We start from the raw sequence: 20,381 nt of genomic DNA, 5'->3' as shown, positions 1-20,381 counted from the left end.
CCTCTGCTGGGGAACTAGTCTTAATGAGCCAGGGAGAGAAAAACCCCCCAGCTCAGCTTGGGCCCTGTCCAAAATACCAGGCCAGAGAGAAAGAATGATGCTTATTGTTCATTGTATACCTGCAGATAGACAGACATGCAGGAGGGGGCAGAGGTTTCGTATTCGAATTTCACCTGTCCTCTACAACCCCTCTGCACTGTAGAGCAGCCATGAATTGAGGTTATTGTCAGGAGCAAACTAATATATAAAAAGAGGACAGACAGCGAGGCCACTGGTGACTAACCACTCCTCTTGTCCACTTCAGTGATACCTGATGGGGGGGGGGGAAATGTTAATTTCCAGTCATGAACCTCGTGCTGCTTTTAACTACCAATTCACCCCTGTGGATGATCTATACATCAGTTTATGGTAACTGTGCCATTTCCATCACAGGAAGGGGGGACATTAGAAAACACCTTGGGGCCCAGTTAACTGTCTCAGCCACCTGTGACTGGCATGCTGCTGCTTATGTGGCCTGCTTGACACACAGGGTGACAGCATTAAGGCTCCCTTTTACATTACATACAGTGCTTGTTGGAGTCTTCTAGGGCAGTGATTCTCAACCTTTTTCATAACAACGACCCCTAATTTAGTCCACATTAGGGCCATGGATTCCCATTTGATGACATTTTGTCTCTCAGAACCAAATCTGAGAATATTTTTATTGTTGATTTTGTCCAGAATTACATGACTATCTGTATTGTAAGTAGAGAGATAACAGTGAGACTATGATCAAAATAATGAAATAATGGTAAAGTTTAACAATTCATCAATTTACTGGGGACCCCTTAGAACGCCCCCCAAGGACCCCTGTTGGTCCCTGGGCCCCACATTGAGAACCACTGTTCTAGGGAATATTGCATTATTATCCCTGGTCTGAGACTTTGACAGGACACTGTTTAACATTTCATATCAGACAAGGCCAAAAATGGGTAGAACTTAGTTGGTTTGCCCAATATTTCAGCTTCATTAAATACATCCTGGATCAGTGTCACAATCTGTATTTATATTATTTGTTCTTCTATACGTATCTCATGGGACCAGTGACAGGCGGTCTGTACAAGGACATAGTAGCTGCATTCATGACCTTTCTGCCTTTTAAGTCCTGTTGATTCCCTCTGTTGACACTTAACAGTGGGTATGTCTAGTGCAACTATCAGTGAAGCTAAGCAAAGCACCAAAACTCAAAACATAATAAAATATTAGATCATATAGTATAAACAGATTTAAAGGGGAATGACACCCATTTTCAATAGTAAAATATGACTTTTTCTACCCTTTGGTGAGTACTGTGGTCAGAGGCATCGAGTTCAAATTGGTTCTAGATTCAGAATTGCCAGGCCCAGCTGGGTCAAGACACATGAGCAGTTTACGCACCACAGATGCTAATGTTGCACAACCCCTTTTCAGTCAAATGCCATGTCAATTGGGATCTAAGACGTGGACGTGAGATAAAGTCAGATGAGGAGTTAGCCATTTGACACCTCTAACATCACTCCATGTAAAGTCACACTCTGAAAGATAACACCTGATTAAAGATTTCTACTGTGTCGGCCAGTCAAGCAGCTGTCGCAACACAACCTGCCAGCGCCTGCTGCTGCTATTGTACCGTGGTGCTTCATTATTTGTTGATTATGACTTCTGTATTAACAACCTGACCAGATTTCAGCCCGCCTCAGTAACAGTTGTCTGTAATATACATAAAGGGCTGCTGGCAGGGTGGGGGAGCTGCCAGACGTTGGTGGTCTTCCTCTCTGGTGTATCCTGATGGATCCAGGGCTTGGAGTCAGCGCATAGGCAGCCTGAGTTATGGTGGTTCGTCAGTTCCCACCTCCCCACACCCATTTGATATATATTAGTCCTGCCGAGTCATCAGTGTTTGGAGCCAAGCCTGGAGCTGGCCATAGAGGGGATTAAAACGTCACTTCGTATCACAAAGTGCAGTTAGAAGCAGCAAAGGACTGCGGAGTATTAGAGGGTTGCACCTGCTCTGAAAAACATCATGGCTCACTTTTACATGACCAAGCAGAGCTGCCAGCTCTGCCTGCTCAATTATCATTTGTATATATTCTACTTCACTATATTGTGCGTTAAAGAAGTAGCATCTTATGTGCCAGGGGATCCTAATACCTCTATTAAGTCTAATTGCTAGGTTACTTCACTGGGCAGGCTACAACAAGCCAGCCATTATTCTTTAACAAGCCAGGGCTTGTTCAGACATGTGATTGACTGCATTTGGCCAATGCTGACAGGTAACCCCTGATGTCATATCGGTGGGTCAAGCAATACATGAGAAACACCATGGATGATACTTTTATTTAGAAATAAATAAATCACCAGAGATCATAAACGTCCATATTAATCTATGCCTCCTCATATGAATTGCTTTCTTCACCACCAAAAAGGGAACCTTGGTGGAGAATTTCAGTTACAGAACAGGTGAGAATGATAACATGGGAGTCTTTGGTACTTCAGGTCTCCATATAAGAGTAGTGTCTCTAACACTGTGCCATCGGAAGAAGAACTATAACATATACACAGTATACGGGTGTGAATTCAAGTGTCACTTCTCTTTAGGATGGCATGTCCTGAAACCACTTGGTAGCAAACCACTTATTTGGTATTATTGCAACATGCAACATTGCGTACAGTATGTTTTCTACAACAGTTATTATTATTATTATTATAATAGAGATAGGCACTCCTTTAATTTTTTCTATTATTGGTCAAATGTTCTCTGAGATCAGTGGAAATTGCAGAAAGGCAATGATTTGAGTAGGTGGATCAATGTAGCATTTTTCTGTAGAATAAGTGCAATATCCTGGTGTGGCAGGATGACCTAATCTTTCATCTTTGTCTAATAACAAAATAAATGCAGAAACTGCTACTTCTTCTCCCACTCACATTCCCGCTTCACTTCTGCAGCGTGTTTGCCCTGTATTGACGTTTTTCCCTCAGCTTCTCCTCCAAGCATTTAATCAGGATCGGGTCCACTTTGGGGTCAAATTTGTTAGCGAACCAATGGCCATAGTTCAGGAGCCAGCGGAGCTCAGCGGCTCCATAGATACAAACACTACGCATGTGTGTGCCAGTGCACGGTGGATACAGAGATCCTTCTAAATAGTTCCATTTGACCAGTCGCGTCTTACTTTTCAGATCTGTGACATCAGGGTCTGACCTGGGAATGTGGCCCGGCACCCCAGGCACCCGGACCAGGGTGGCCCAGAAGTGTTCATCTGGTGAGTATGTGTCGGCAGACCATGCCAGAAAGTCCATGACCTTCTGGCTACTGGTTACATAACTCACAAAGTCCCGTGACAGGACGAAGTACGCGCTCCCAATGAACATCTCGATACCGTGAGGAGCCGCATCCTTGGCCCGCGTGGTTTTGACAGGCAGCCTGCGGTACTCATAAGGCACGTTCTTCAGCTCATGCTGGAAGCTGAAGCGCTGTTTTTTCAGTTCGCTGGGCCGGCTGGACTCGAGCATGTTGCTGCCATTCAGCTGCTTAAGCTCCATCACCAGTTCATAGTTTGACTTGAGGGGAAAATCCTGGCCACACAGGTTGATGACATACTTCCACTTGACCTCTGACTTCAACAGGTCCGAGAGACAGTTGAGGTCAGCATTAAGCCTGGTGATGTGGGCGTACTCCACAGACTCCAGTTTGGAGGCAATGAGCACGTTTGGGATACAAAGAGCAAGGTTCTTTATGGCCATTATAAAAGCTGGAGTCGACTTCTGGTCATAGTGAATGCAATAGATGTTATGAGGTGCGTAGATGGCGTGAAGAATACGCTCCACCATGGGTGCATTCTTATGCACCACTAGGGAGTAAGCCAGCGGGAAACGCTGTTCCTCATCTGACACGGAAATGTCATCGTATCCCCTTGTTTTGATAAATTTCTGACAGTCCGAGGTCAAAGAAACAATGCTATCATCATCCAAGTCAACAATGACTTTCCGTCGTATCTCAAGAGCCTTCCCTATCTCCACGGGGTCGAGCTGGTAGACGGCAGTACAGTTGATGTCATGCCTGTGGCTCTGGATCCTGGAGGAGCTGTCAGTGATTCCATAGGGCTCAATGTAGAAGTTGTTCCGCACCGTCACTTTAATGTAGACCAGTTTGAGCAGACACACCACCAGCAGAGACAGAGAAAACAGGAAGCACCTGTGTCTCAACCTATGTAAGGGGGCACATCTTATTTTCATTCTGCGGACAAGAGGAGAAAAAGGATATGTTAATGAACATTCAAGTTACATTATAGTAGTAGGTAGACAAGCTAGCTAGATTTCAGATTAGTGTATTTACATATTTGGTTAAATAGGTGACACAGAAGAACTTGCATTATTATTATTATGTATTATGATATATTGTTTTTAAATCTTTTGTTATGCTGTATGATTTCACTGGGAAATTTTAAGGACACTGAAAATTTGTGACCTAATGACAGCCTGAGTAAACTGTTTAGAATCCAAATAGATGGTTTATAGAGGGAGACTAGGGGGGCAGCAGTCCAACTTTATTTCCTACTACGAAACAGTTTTTTGGAAACGCTTGCCAAAAGTACTAAATGAGATTTGTTTCATGAAAACTACAACCTGAACATTTGAAATAAATATTTGCAAGCTATTACAGCATATCACTGTTAAGCAACTAGCAAGCAGCCTATAAATTACAGCACTTTTGAAGGAAATAGTTCACTCACCTTGCTCTCTGAAGGCGTCTTTAAGCTGCTCTCATGTGCCACCCAAGTCGCCTCCACAGTTCCATTAAGGAGCCTTGGCATGAGAAATATTTTGCAGTCAGCATGAGATAAACCACATTTCTCGGATCCAAGATTCTGGTAGGGTATAGCCATACCAAACATACTGCAACGACCGCAATGAGAGCAAAAGATATCGGGTAATGTATTTTATTTCAACCCCCCCAGCTGACTTAAACCTCTAAACACGTTTTAGTTTGGAAGGAAACTCCACAGCGGGTAGGGTATACTGCATTACGCAGGCATGTGAAGACTTGTAAGTGGTCAAAACGACCAATCCCAATTTGTCCTCGCCAAAACTTTGCTCCAAAGCAACCGCAAGACTGAGGCATAACGCCGTAATAAACCACTCGTATGTCGGGAAATGCTCTGTATAAAACCGGTAGTTGTATGTTTTTTTTTTTTTGCAACCAGTTTCTGTCGCAACAGGAAAGGAAGCGATTAAACAAAACAAAAAAAAAACTTACCACATGCGTAAAGAAACTCCGCTTTGGCAGAGAAGAGCAGTCATGAGTCCAGTGTGCTGTGTCCGGAGCTCCACGGCGGACTGGAGCGACAGGCGGCCGGGGGAGAGGAGTGGCAGTGCTGGACAGTCAGAGCAGCAGTCCGCCCACTGCCCGGTAACCAACACACATTCTGCTACCACCAAGTCACTAACCGTTAACTCATTCTAAGGCAACTCAGGGAAAATCTAAGTATGATGCAAGGCGAGGCAAAGCTTCACATAACTTTACAGAATGATCTATCGAGCTGTGTGTGTATGCAGTGTGCTGTGAACATATGTATGTACTGTATAAATGAATGTATGTTGTATTAATGTCTAATTATTTAACTTAATTTTTTTTTCTATTTATTTATTTCCTTTCCGTTCCACGTGGGTTTTTTTTTTAATGTTTTTTATTTGTTTAATGCTGATAATAGTGAGCAAATAGGACACAAAACAATGCTAAAGATAACAGAACAATGTTCAGGTGGACTTAAAATCTTCAAGTGGGCAACAAACACTGCAATGACAATACATTGAATTCAGGGTGTAGCTGAGGGTAAACCCACCCACCCAAACTCATTTTACCAAGCTTTTCATTTGTAGAATAGTTTGGCCACCTCTTTAGACTGATATAAATCTTTACAAAATGTAGAATACATCATAGTAAGTCGTATAAATGTATAGATGTATCTTATATGAACCAGGAAAAAGCATAAATGAATGCTGTTATGAAATATTGATTTTGGTTTCTATTGTTTGTTTTTTTTACCTTATGATTACCCACTGGAGGTCATAGTTTACCCTCCTTTTGATTACCGCATCTCTGAGTCATTTTCAATAACATTGGAATGTTTGGAGCACATGAACCAAACATGCAAAATGAAATAGTTCATATAAAATGAAGGTCGTCTAGTGAGATTATGAAAACGAATCAAAAAATACTAACACAAATATGGACACAATTTTGGACAGAGCTCATTATAAGGAGCTTTTTCAAACACCCCAGTCCTCAGACTCCCAATAGTCACTCTGCAAGAACATCCCCCAGTAGAAGTCCATTAGATGATTTGGCATCAACTCCTCATCACCTACCAAATGGATTGTCTTGATTTGCATTAGATGATTCAGGCTGGCTGACACTGTAGAAATAGCAAAAGGGTGGACATTCAAAGCTATGCTTCACATATGAAGTTCCGTTTCTTTCTATAAATGTAAAGCTTATCTTATTGCGGCTATTTGCAACAGTGTTCAGAGCAACTCCAGGTGGGAGACGTATGAGGCAGACGATTAATTATTGACATAGAAAAAGCCACGCTTCGGTGCCTGCACTCTTTATCTCCTGGAGTTGCTCAGAAGGCAGCGACAAAGCCAGGATATGGGGAGAGCTGAGGCTAGGGTTAGGCATATCCGTAGCAGTGAATAACAGACCTTTGGTGGGGGCTTCCTGAATAGAACCGGGTTGAAGAGGCTCCGCGGGATAAATCTGTGGCGTACCTGCTTCTGCCTCCGCGTTCAATAAGTAATAAGACAAGGGCTTTTGTCTGAACGTCACCTGGTAAAACAATGGAAGGGAAAACTTCTAACTAAACACCATAGACATGTCTGTTTACATGGCTGTCAATGAATCAATCATGATATTGGCACACATGTACATACTGTTTATGTATAGTGTCCTGGCAAAAGGATGCCATGGCTGACACCGATGATTGACAATACAAAGGGCATTTAGATGGGTGGGATATTCGAAACCTGAAGGCCTATCATATGTCTAGACTCAGCAGCCACACAACAGGCCATGGGAGTTGCCTCTCTGGCGCTTAGCTATTTTTAATTTTCTCAATGAGATGGAGGAGGGTCCCTGCGCTGGTGCACGACGCCACAGCGCACACTCAATAATTCATGGGCCAATGCTGTGTCTTGCCCCGTCTGCATTGACTCCCACTGGCAGGCAGGAAACAGCAGGGACTCCTTTAACCTTCTCCTCCATCAACACATAACTGTACTCTCTGTTCAGGAAGTTGGTGTGCACAACAGTCACCGGGAGACGGGCCTGCCCACAGTGTAAAGTCATTCATCCTGGACTAAAAACTGCTGCCAAAATAGAGCGCCCAGATTTCAGTGTTGTGATACAGGAGGTACAATCTGTGTCCAAGCAACTGCCAGCCCTATGTAATGGGCTGCATCTTGACAAAGTTGATGGGTGGGTGGTTAATGTCATAGGTTGTTATTCAGTTCATGGTGACACAGCCATAATTTACTTATCAAATGTTTACTATCATAAAAAAAAAACTATATACACAAGATGAAACTAAAACCTTGACTGACAAATTCTTTCAAACCTGCCAACAACAAACTAAGATTGCAGCAAGGCAGCTTTCAAAATCACTGTATCACGTACTGTGTTGTTTGCCTATGTGGGCTGGGTTGAACTATGTGACCAAAAACTTCATGGTATGAAGCAGTACTGCTCCACTCCCAGAAACCGATGTTTATTTTACATCGTTTTAAAAGTTTGAAGGCCAGTGTCCAAATCATGCAAATATGTGTAGGCGTTTTAAGATGCACAATGAAGTCTTGCAGCATACCAAGATTCATGGTGAAGCAGCTTTTTGTGTATATGGTCCTAGACTCTGGAATAGTCTCCCATTTGAATTAAGAATAGCCACTTCAATTGAAACTTTTTCAGTGCTTACTTAAAACACATCTGTTTAATGGTACTTTAAGCTAGAGCAACCACGTTGCGTTTTGCCTTGTGTAAAGCGTTCTATGTATTTTTTTAAAATGTATTTAAATTTTGATTTTTTTCATATTTCCCCCCACTCACTGTTTTAAATTCTTTTAGAACTTTTAATATAATTTATTATTTTTATGTGTGCATTTTATGTAAAGCGCATTGCATTACTTTTCAAATTTACAAAATGTGATATATAAAGTTTGATTGATTGCTTGATCATCATTTTCAAGTAAAATAACGGTGGTCAGTAAATGAAAGAAAAATCAGTGAGTGAGTTTTGGCTCACTCACTGATTTTAGTGACTGACAGTGACAGTGATTACTCAGTCACTAATCACTCCCTGACAAAATCATCCCGTAATTCCGTATTTTTTGTCCCCATTCTAATGTTTTTAGTGTTTTGAATCTCAGGCAGCCTGGTGTCCCACCTTGTCCCAGGCATAGGCTGAGCCGACAGGGATGTTGTTACCAAGGATAGACTCCAGCCAACGCTCCGGGGCCAGGTACAACTTGCCTTTACTGTCCTTCATCGACCCATCGGCAAGCAGATTAGCCTTGTGCCAATGACCCTGCAGACACAAGACACACAGCTAATCTTCTCCATTCAGTTGTTACATTTTCTTTGACAGCAGTGCTGGTAAGCATCGATTTGTTTTATTTATTTATATAGTTTATTTAAGAGGGACAATGCAAATTAACATAGTGCCACTTCAACAAGTGGATGCAACTGATGTTCTGCATAGAGATTAGAGCTGTTGCTAGTTTCCAACTCCTGTCCCTAGTTAGGCTTTTCTTAGGAGAAGGAAGAAAAAAGGAAGAAAATATCAAGGATAGATACAATTATAAAGCATTATTTAAAAAAACAATAAAATAATCAAGTCGTGAGATAATTAACAATGCATGCAGCTCTGATTTTGCTTCAGCCAGCCTTTAACATTTTTGTTAAAAACCTTAATATGTTAGATTCATTTTATTTTCAGTTGGTAGTGTATAGAAAAAGCTGACCTGCTGCGCCCCTGGTGATCCAACTACTATTAAGCCTGCTGATAAACTTGCATAGAATATCTGGTGCCACATGCAGCAATGTCAGGCAAGTGACTGGAGGATTTTGACAGGTCAATGTTGAACTGTGCATTTCTGAATAGACCGTGGTAGTAAGGGTTCTGGGCAAGCTGATGGCTCTCTTGATTACTTGAACTCTCATGTGCTTGAATCTGTGGTGGTAACCCCCTACTGGCCTGCAGATAGGCACTTACTACTGTATCAGTGAGATAGCACCCAATGATGCTGCAATCAATGAAGATGTACAAGCTTCCCTTTCTGCAGAGGAATCATTTTCATGGTGTTATGATGGTAATGTATTACTACAACAATGAATTGTACAACTTCTTTTTATAATAAAATTTTGGCATTTTATTTCCATGATTTCATGATAAAAATTCATAATTGAATCCATATACTTGATGTTTTCAATGAATCATGGCTAGTGTTACATAGAGAAACTCCTTGGGATTGGCTTCTTGTGTTCCTGAACACAATATGGTATGGAATATGGTAGCCATGTTGTCTTTGTTTTCTCTTTCTTCAATATACTGTACATGTGTAGTCACTCGTCATCTGGTTCGATTTACAAGACTGTAAACTAATTGCATGTAACGTATTTGTACTTCGTTCTTTGTTTTTGTCTAAATAAAAGTGGTTTCTAAAAGATTAGAGTTGTTGTCCGTATCCATGACAGTCGTACAGAAAACACAGTTATTACCTTACTTACTTACTACCTTACTTAATTATTACCTACTCAGAGCTGTTAACCAGTTGAGTGGAATAATATTATAAACCATGTATGATTATTTTCAGGTTTATGAGTGCATAAGCTTGTTAAACTAAAATCTGATCTGTCCATCGATACAAAGGCAGATTTCAAAGTAGTGTCAAATATTTAATGTTCAAGATAAAATTCTGAGAATTTGTGTACTTTATCTAGACAACTTAGAGATGTCTGTAATTTATTTTTACAAGAGTTGAATGCTCCATAAGTGAAAAACTGATTTAAAAAGCTCTATTTTCCACTGACTACAGTTTCCATGAGGACAGAATTCAAAGAATTAAAAAAAAAAAAAAAAAAAAATGAGATAGAAGTCTGAAATTTTGTAAGTTTCATCTATGAAGACAGGAAAATATTGTATATATTTTACATGAAGACTTGGACATTGAGTAAGCAGCAATTTACAGTGGCTGTGTTTTGATGAGCTGTGGGCAAAATTTTTGAACAAATGAAAAACCCCACAATAGTTTTATTTGTACATGTCTAAGGATGCTCTGTTGTGATTTTCATGTAATGTGCGCAAAGTATGTGGGACTGGGAGTTTGGTGCATTTTCATGTATGGGAAGGCAGTTTTAGTAAGAAAGAAAGAATAATAATGATAATACATAGACATACAAGAGATATGAGAGATAGACACAGATGAAATTAGGTTTAGTGGCCCCATCTGTATCCACAGCTCTGGCTCACCTTCCACTGCAGCTGGAGAACACTTCCAGGTGACATGACTCCTTTCTGCATGAGCTTAGTCAGATCTCTGCTGTTGTCCACAGCTCCTAACTGTATCAACGCATTATTTCCTTTCATCTGAAGGCCTTTCAAAGTGTTTCCTGGTTTTGTCACACTGCTCCGACAGCCACTGCCTCTCGTTTTTACCACATCGATTTGTGTGGGAACCTTCTTCCACTGGGTGGGTAAAGAAGTGGGAGGCGTGGGCACCAGACTGTCTTTGGTATTGGTTTGAGGCAGTGGTTTTACTAGGCTGGCCCGAGTAACTGGCCTATGGCTTTCCTTCCTCCTCTTTTTGCTTTTACTACCTCGACTGGGGCTGTCAGGAAAAGCCTTGTGCTCTGCTCTAACTTGAGAGGAAGCCGGGGTGGAGGCTGCTGTGGTAGAGGCGGAGTCAGGATGCTGTCCTCCCAGTGGGCTGCACTGAGAGCTGGGAGGCCAGGTGGCGGTTTTAGCCTTGGTAGTTATCACTAAATCAGTTTGCCTCTGGAGGGTCACCAGTAACTTCCTCTGGCGTGAAGCGAGGGAGGCGAGTTGAATTTTCAACACACCCTGCCGGAAGGATTCAGACGCAGTCCTGCCCCAAGAATCAAACAATATTGCTGTTATTTGGATAAGATGCAACAAAAACGACCTTTAAAGGGAGAGGGGTGTCTGTCAAAAACCAGTCAAATCCGCATAAAGGTTGGAAGGTTGGTTGGATGACAGCAGCTCCTCATAATGGATAGCAACCACAGACTTTTTTTAATGCATGAGTCTCACTTTATTAAAAAGCTGACGCATTTGGACATTGTGTCTTTGTCAAAGCTTGTATAGTTTTGAGTAGGCTTCCAGTTTTTTTTTTTACTCTCCTGTGGGAACAATGTCAAAACACGTCAGCTTTGTAATAAAGTGAGCATTAAAAAATAAGATTGTGGTTGCTATCCATTCTTGGCAGTTACTGGCTTCCTACCAAGTTGGAACCTTTATGCAGTATAGCAGGGCAATATCACTGTTTAGAATGTAATAATAATAAATATCATTTCCACTGTTTAGAAAGTGCAATACAACATAAATAAATCAACTGAACTTTTTTTTGTTTAAAATGAGAACCAGACCAGGGCAGTCCTAGGTAAACCAATCCATTTCCTCAATCTAGCAATTATAATAGTATGACCAGTACTTTGGTGAAGCATTATTATCACAGAGCACTTCCCAGACTCTACATTCATCAGGAGATTAGTGGTTGTTTTGAGAAGGGCAGTTTCTGTACAATGAGCTTTGTTTTGAAAATGAAACCGATGTGTAAGGCAGTCTCATTTGCCTCTAACTCACAAAGCTTGCCTCACTTATAAAAAAAACATGTTAGGACAGCAAGAGAAAAAGTTCCTGGACTGACCGGTATTTGCGGGTAAGTCTATCCTTCTCTGCCTGTTGTTTGGCGAGCGCCTCTGTCAGCACACTCTGGATTTGTGTTAGTGCCGCATTAAATTTCCCTAGAAAATAACGGCAACTACTATTGTGAATCATGTAAATCAAATATTCTCACTCTGATTTCCCTCTATGTGAAACTCGGTAATATAAATCATATCAATCGTGTCTCATCTTGGTATTTGCATAAAAGTTAACAAATGTAATGATTTATCTGTATCATCTTATCTGTATTGGTATGCAGACATATTGACTACTTAATAGTGTATTCTTTATGAGTGTACCTCCCACATTAAAAGCTGCCCATTATGATTCAAATACTAATATTATTGCATCCATCAATGAGGCAGACTGGACTGCCTGGAGCTGCTCTACCTGTGTCCTCTGGCCCTGTTAATGGCCAGGTTGACATTTCTGCCTGCTTCCTCCCCACCTCCTCCAAAGCCAAAGTTATGGCCTCTGAGTCATTTAGCTGGAAAAGTATCAGTAATTAAAAAGTATTAGTCATAAGCAATAACCTGTTAGACAGATTAAACAACATTCCATTGTTTCTGAGTACAAAGGCCCCACAAATTATGAAATCTGTTCATAAATTCTCTAGACAAAAATGATGCTGTAACACGCCTCAAGAAAAGGGACTTTGGGTTAATTAATAGTTAAAAATGAGATCTTTCTTGGCGGCGTAAATCCAGCCTCAGTTGACACTAATGCACACTGGAGTCCTGAGGTATTCTAAGTCTAAAGAGCTCTCACAGTATCAGTGGTGGTGTCTTTCAGTCTACGCTGAATGTCACTGGGCTTTCTGGCTCTCCCTCTGTCACTTGATTCTCTGGATTGCACCTTCGCCATGTCATTGTGGCTGGGACTGAAGCTGGTCTGGCAGGGGACACGGTTGTGGCAGCAGGCCTCTAAGGATGGATAGCCTGGAAGAAACCTGCACTCAGGTCTCAGCTACAATCACAACTGCATGTCTTATAGCTGTTGTACAACTTGTTTTCATTTCTTCCTCAAATCAGTTTTGTCTAAAAGTGGCAGCTCAAGCCAAACTATTTAAAGCTGAGCCATGATGTATGATGATAAGAATGTAATTGCTGCCTGCTTGACTTAATACTTATTTTAGAAGTATCTGACTGAGTATCTGACTGATATTGCTGCTATTTTAGTCTATTTCCTTTTTATCACTTTTTCTGAACAGCAAAATATAGGGCATAAAGTTTGCTCTACAGGAAAAGTTCAGAACAGGCCAATTTCTAAATTCCAGTATCACTATAAATATCTCTGAACAGGAAGGCCAGAGACAGGCCGCTGAGGAAAATGAAGGGGTGGAGTGTGGAGGGTAGCTGTAGGTGGCTCAATAGGCGGCTCACGTATAACAGAAGGTCCCTGGAAGGTTGAGAGAAGCTCTTTGATGTTTCCCTCTGCCACGTCCATCGCACTGAAGCCAAGGGCATCCCTGTCATTGGGGTTTGAACCATACTGGAGGAGGAGCTGAACTACCTGGATCACACAAATACAAATTTCATGAACTATACCTAAAATGATCATAGTTGACTTGGCTTCTCCTTGAGTGCGGCGGACTACTGAAGTTTTATACCTAAAATGACATTTTGATATTAAATGGGAACTCTAGTAGTGTGCTTTTTATATTGTACAAGGAAAATTCAAATCAAGTTAGCTACTTCTTTAAAGTCTCATTCCCTATATTAAAAGTTTTCCTCAAGCACCTGATAGTGGCCCGAGGAAACAGCATCTTGTAGGGGTGTGCGGCCCTCAAGGCCTCTAGAGTTAGGATCAGCTCCAGCCTGCAACAGCTCCTCAACCACAGCCTCATTGCCAGCAGCACTTGCCTCATGGAGGGCTGTCCAGCCTGACAATTACAGTCAACATTTACTGATTTGTCATTAAATTCTGCTAAAGGACATAAACTATTTAGTGTTTTGTTCATTGATATTTCATAAGTGTTTAATTAACTGTTGGGAGTAAACGTTTGCATGGTTTTCAGTATTTTAGAGTGATGAATTGCAAATGGTTGGCATTGACTGAGCTGTTCCATACCTGCGTTATCTTCCAGGTTGACATTCAAACCAGCCTGAATGAGGGCTTTGACTAGCGCCAGATCTCCTCTTTTGCATGCTAAGTGAAGATGAGTCTCTCCCAGTCCATTTCTCTTGTGAAGGTGTCTCGGGTGGGGGAGCTTAATACCTTGTGGGAGACTTACTGTTTCAAAGACAAATAAAACCAAGACAAATCAATTTAAAACATAACACACTACAGGGAAAAGCGCTTCCGATTCCTAATGGTTCCAAATATACATTATGTTCAAGGAACTACCAATTTATTAGTACCTGAGTTAGATGTGATATCAGCACAGGTTGTGGCAGACCAGGTACAACTGGGTATCAATGGGTTGGGTTGTGTCAATGGCTTAGTCTTCTTCTCTGCTTTATTCTTCTGCTCTAAGTTGCCACCTTGTGAACCCAAACCACTTAAATGCATCTCCTCACCTGCCCCTCTACTTTGGCAGGCATCAGAGACATGCATCAAGCTTAGACAGTCATCCACTATAGCTGATGCGTTGCCATTCCTCTCATGTCCCTCATTACGGCTCTCAGTCACCTCCAAAACCTTATGTTGGTCCCCTTGGATCTGGTTGTCTGACCTGACTGAGAATACGATCGTTTCTCCCTCTTGATCTGCCACAGAACGAAATGAGGGCTCGGAAAGAGGACTCATTTTTTCAGCCTCATGTGCTTCGGCCAAACGATGATTTTCTGAGGGGTTCGGGTCTAAAATCATGGTGCAGTCTGAGTCAGGTGAGCAAAGAGGGTCATCAACAACTGGGCCTATGCATGTCAGTGAGTCTTCCTCATGTTCAGGACCAATACCTAGGCTTGCGCTGACTCTATCAGTCAAAGCTGTGGTGTCTTGAAGCAGGCTGTTTCCTCTTGATTGGAGATTAGTGGGTCTTGGAGTATTGGCTTCAGAATACAAAGGAACTGAAGAGAAAGGAGATTTAGAGAATTCACTGGTTAATGAAGGATGCGTGACTGGGACCATCCTCTGTGTTACTGGACCTGATGATGCGGTGATAAACGTTGTGTTGATGTTCGTTTCAGAAAATCCACAAGTCCCCTCAAGTGCATGGGGATCTCCACAGACACTGCTGCCATGAAAAGATCTCTCTTCGTGCGAGTTGTCGTGAAGGCCAGACATGGCTGACACTGGCCTTTCAGTACCATTCACTGCCTTGGTAACCTCCTTTGCAGGTGTGATGTGGTTTCTCACGGGACCTTGTCTGGCTTGTCCAACAAGCAGAGAGGGTGAGGAGGTGTTACAAGTGTCAAGACTAGCCGTTGAATCCGTTGTAGCATCTTCATCGAAGGCAGAGGAATTAGCATGTCTTGCCTGCTTGCTTGCTTGTCCTACATGGGGTTGAAGCAATGACACACTGCATTCCTCTACATTCTCGATGGGAAGAACATTGTTTGTGTTGCACAGAGTAATTACAGAAGGGAAACAACTCCCACATTCATTCATGACATCAGTGGCATCCATAGGGATAGTTATTTTGTGATGTTCAGCTATTAGGCAGCCACTAGTGGTAGTATACGTGTCATTCATGAGATTCAGTTCAATTCCAGACTTAGGTTGGCAGACAGAATTGCTGCTGTGAAGAGTGTTGCCCCTTTCTGGCTCTACAACAACTTTCTTAGGATTTTCCACTTCCACCACAGAGTTTTGATAATAGCCTGCTGGATTTAAATCTTTACCTAGATTGAACTTTGCATATGTGTGGTCAGTGTGTTTAGAGAGCTGGCTATCTTTACCTTGTTCATCTTTGCACTGGGAGGTTTCCAGATGTTCCACTTTTTCTCGCCAATCTACCATCAGGAAATTGTTGCTTTGACTTTCTGATGCTGACTCATGAGAGTTTGAAGCCACAGTTGTTGGCTGGCCCCGCACTATAGCAGCAAGAGCTGCATCCAAGTCAAATGGCTCACTCTGCAAGAGCAGGTCAATAATATCCCTCCTTTCTCTGCTACTGCATTTTAGAACTTTACTGGGAATGGACGGTCCTGTCAACAGGGTCTGATTAGGCCTTTTCATGGCTGATGTTGATCCTGTGCCATCCTGCAATAGTGATGTATCTGCTGCTGTATCGTCATCTGTCACTTTAATTGACGAGGAAAATCTTGACTCAGAGTTCTGGCTCACACTAAAATTACCACTAGAGTGAGATCCATGCTGCAACATAAAAAATGAAAACACCATCAGATGCCAGTGCATTATCATTGTTTCTGTTAGCTGCAGCCGTTGTCATTGGAGCATGAGACCCACCTGGTGGTCAAAGACAGAATGCTGGTAAGAATGTAAATTCTTTGAATGTATGTTGTGTTGCTGAACTTCATCTCCCATCAACTTCTTACCTGAAAAAGAGACATGAAATGGGTTAAGGTTTGTTAAGACATGCAGCATATTGATGCCAGTAATTCAAAGTACTGAATCTAAGATAGTGCCTTGTCTTAAAGCAAATTGCTCCATTGCTCCTGAATAAATGTGTTCTAAATTACAGAATGCCACTTAAATGCAAGAACTCTTTAATAAAAACTCTTTAATAATTGAATGAATTCTGAATTCCAACACAAGTCAGAACTGAACAACGTCAGTTGTAATTCAACATTAATTCTGAACTTGAGATGAAATCCATTAACAATTTCATAAATCAATTAAGATTTGTGATAACATTTAGAACCATCATAAAAACAATATTTAAAAAAAAAAAAAAAAATTTGGTAAAACAAATACAAAAAACAAATACAAAAAAGGGTAAATAGGATAGTCTAAATCTGAAACATATCTTGGAACTAATAGGTGAACTGTGAATATGACTTTCCAATCTTAACAGAATACTGAACACTATCCCAGCAAAAGTAATCAATTCAGAATTAGTAAGTCTGTGCCAGTAACAGTAAAACCTTGAAAACAGCAAGAATAACAAATATGTTGACACCAACTTGAAACATAAAATTTCTGCTTTTTTTCATATTTTTACCTAAACTGAAAGTTTACAGCTTCCTTTATGTGCTTAGTAAAACTTCAATAGCATTAGTACCCATGAAACCCATTCAACTCATTACATCTTCTCATTACAACACATGAAAATGAACTTGTATATGTAAATCTGAAAATATAAAATAATTTGATCAATTACTGAAAAGTTTAAATTTTTTGGGAATATTAGTCTCTGACAGCACCAAAATGTGACACAGATTCACATGAAACACAGGTTACAGGCATGTCAGTAGCTTTAATCCCGTTCAGTAGGCAAGGTAAACATAAAGGTTTCTTCCAAATGCACTTCCCTGCTGCCTGAGAGTAGGTTAAAGTCCTGTGTAGGTTTACAGGCCCAGTCCAGTGTGTCATCTGAAATCTCCTCTGCGTAATCCACAGTTTGGTCGCTGCCGTTGTCTTCTCCTTCGGAAACACTTTGAAACTTGTGGACATACAGCGGGGTCGAACACAAGTGGATGTCCAGGCTTGGATGTGGAGGGGGAAGCTGGTTTAAATGTGGAGTACCAGGGGTGATGGGCTGCAGTGGCGATGGCAGCAGAGGAAAGGCAGGAGGAGGAGAAAAAGGAGGAGTATTGACCCTCACTGGGGAATAAGGGAGAGATGGGAGCCACATTCAGTCTCATTCACTCCTTGGTATTGATCTTGTTCAACAGGGTTTTCCATAGTCCAATTCATAAAATAGTGCATCTATGCTCTATACAAACAAAGTAAAAAAGAGCAGAACATAGCAGCACATTTTGGAAAACAAACTGCAAACAAATTATAGTTAAGTAAGAATTTTACGGTCCCATAGAACAAAATGATCATAATACTGTATATGCATGGTTTTCGGTCAATACCAGTGACTCAACAATTACCAGTTGCTGAGATTTCTGGCTTTCAAACTCACTTTCCAGCCCGTACTTTGTATTGGAACAAACCCGCCCTTCTCCCACTGGTATTTTCAACTGCTCAACGATGGAGCAGTTGACGTCAACACATTTATTTCGCAAGCCAAAAAAAGCAATGACAAAGCTGTATTATTACGCCAGTATGTTGCAAGGTGATATATTGCCTATCCACTAGACGTTTCTGTTGGATCTCTGCCCTAATTAGCTAGCTTACTGATTGTATTGTAAAAATATGAGTTCATTATTTTTGTCAATTACAGGTCACTGTAAACTTTGCCAAAGACCTGTCCATGTTGTTGCAATTCCTTGGTCACTGATAGAGGTTGATTAAAATCCTAGATTACTCAATGCCCCTTTTAAGTAAGCTGATATTACTGTGTCTGAGACTGCAGAATTCATGCATGCTCATAGTGTGTAGCTTGAGACTACAACAAGTATGACTCCCCCACAATATCACTTGTCATTTTACACAGGTTACATCCATCCATTTCATTACACTCTGGTTAAGACAATCTTACTTTCCTTAGAAAGACAACAGCAATGAAGTTGTAAATACCTTTAGGTGATGTATTTGGTTTCTTCTGGGTCTGTTGGATAACCACATCGCTTGAGAAGATAGTTTGTGATCCAGGGCCGGCCTGACCAGTGTCATCTGGTTCTGGTTCTCCCCTCAAGTTACTCCCAGTGGCCTGCAGTGGGTTTATGAAGAGGTCTTCTTCCTAGCATGCAAGTCACTCTATGAGATCTATTGTTCACACACATAGAAAGTGTTTGCTGATGTATGGGAGTTGGTTTGGTAGGTTTTATAGCGTTAGTTTCTCAGTAAACAATCAATTGAAAATGCAGCACTAAGAAAAAAGGTTGTTCTTTAATATGCCAGCAAACTCAATTCATATGTACTCTTTGCACCTGCATATGGTTATTAATAACCACTCACTCTTTCTAGCAGTGTGACACCATGACGTGGAAGGCCAACACTGTCTGGGGATTTCAAACCTGCAAAAAAAACATCAATTGGAAAATTAGCCTTATTGTAAACAAAATTTCTCTAAGGCCAGAATGAACACTAAAACTGAGAAAGTGTTGAGATGTGGGAGTTCCTCACTGTTTTCAGGAATGTTTTCCTCCATTAGTTTTTGTAGAAAGGGCTCTGTAGTAATGCTGAAGGCTGTTTCTCCACCCTCATCCTTCAGCAGTGAGTCTGCACCGTGCTTCAGGAGTACCTCAGCAATCTGGACAAGCAAAATATTAAATGCATCATTGGCCTGAGCCAAAGAATCCTCTAACATAGGGTAAACATATTGCATAATGCCGTAATATTGACTAATGTACTGATTCCTTCATGGTTTCAGGAGCGGGAATGCCAACCTTCATATGACCATTTCTGATGGCATCATGCAGAGGTGTGACTCCGTTCTCTGCTGTGGCATTAACCAGAGCTCCAGCTTTTATCAGATCCACACTGACCTCAGAGTGACCACTGACTGCTGCTTCATGGAGGGCAGTCCATCCTGAAAGACAAAACCTGGTGACTGCCATGACTCATTATGATCAAACCCACCAAAGGCAGCACCTCAACGTGTTCTGACCGCTAACATTAGTGTACATCCTCCGTATAGGCTTATATCTGGCTCCAGATTCCATCAATGCATTCAATAATTCTAATCACTCTTATAACTACTGATGTCAAGATATTGATTAATATTTCAAAAGCCCATTTTACAAGTATTACCTGCATAGTCGGCCATGTTGACATCAGTCCCCACCTTCAGAATTTGGCGGACCACCTGGGTCTTTCCCTCTCTGGCGGCCATGTGGAGCAAAGTCTGTCCAAAGCAATTTCTCCTGCGGATACTGGTCACAGACAAAATCCTGCCTTTGTAGGTTGCCCTACTACTACTTGGTTCTTCGGACATCCCTGGCTGGTTTGGACAAATGTCTTTGAGGGCCTTGCCAGCCTTGGTTGGAGGGCTCGGCTGGCCGCTGCTGGTCTTCCTGAGCGTCCTGGCACTGCCGCCCAGGCTCTGGGCTGTTCCGGTGTTGGAGGAATGCTGTGGTCTTGGTGCTACAACAAATAAAATACCCTATTTCACTCTGACAAATAGAGTTCTATGATTTCATATCGCTAAAATGATGAAAAAAACATAGTCAGGGTCCAAAATGACCATCCATTAAGCGCCAAATGCTGGCAAAATTTGTCTCTGGTGGATAAATCAATAGGGTCACCCACCACACTGGCTGCTAACTATTTGAGATTTTAACATTTGAATGCCTCAGTTATATGCAGTCTTTGGTCTTTACCTGTTGTCAAAATTAGTCCCTGCTGGCCACCATATACACTCTCTCACTGTGAGCCAATCAAATCAAAGCTAAACAATGACTCTGTATCAAACGGAGTTGCCTGTTTGATACAGAGGCAATGTCTGTGAGT

General features: G+C 41.5%; 1 protein-coding gene across 2 annotated transcripts; it reads right to left on the bottom strand.

Moving 5' to 3' along the window:
- Nucleotides 1-2,379: 2,379 nt before the first annotated feature.
- Nucleotides 2,380-5,347, bottom strand: gcnt4a (glucosaminyl (N-acetyl) transferase 4a). 2 transcript variants are annotated; one of them, XM_071522705.1, is made up of 3 exons: nt 5,273-5,347; nt 4,749-4,821; nt 2,380-4,252 (listed from the first exon to the last, which is right to left on the bottom strand). In XM_071522705.1, the coding sequence occupies exon 3, from the start codon at nt 4,249-4,251 to the stop codon at nt 2,953-2,955; it is 1,299 nt and encodes a 432-aa protein (XP_071378806.1). In that variant the 5' UTR covers nt 4,252; nt 4,749-4,821; nt 5,273-5,347; the 3' UTR covers nt 2,380-2,952. The 2 variants fall into 2 exon arrangements, with proteins under 2 accessions (XP_071378806.1, XP_071378807.1); XM_071522706.1 differs by lacking the exon at nt 5,273-5,347 and having other exon boundaries at nt 4,749-4,989.
- Nucleotides 5,348-20,381: the final 15,034 nt, after the last annotated feature.

The sequence above is a fragment of the Centroberyx affinis genome, unplaced genomic scaffold (genome assembly GCF_046629955.1).
Source record: "Centroberyx affinis isolate AG114_WGS23_722 - 3 ecotype Tasmania unplaced genomic scaffold, CSIRO-AGI_Caff_v1 ptg001019l_1, whole genome shotgun sequence".
Lineage (NCBI taxonomy): Eukaryota > Metazoa > Chordata > Actinopteri > Beryciformes > Berycidae > Centroberyx > Centroberyx affinis.
Note: the sequence above shows the minus strand (reverse complement) of the source record. Positions and strands in the feature narration are given on the sequence as shown.

Excerpts from the sequence above, each read along its gene's own strand:
- gcnt4a (XM_071522705.1), bottom strand. The coding sequence starts at position 4,251 with ATGAAAATAAGATGTGCCCCCTTACATAGGTTGAGACACAGGTGCTTC.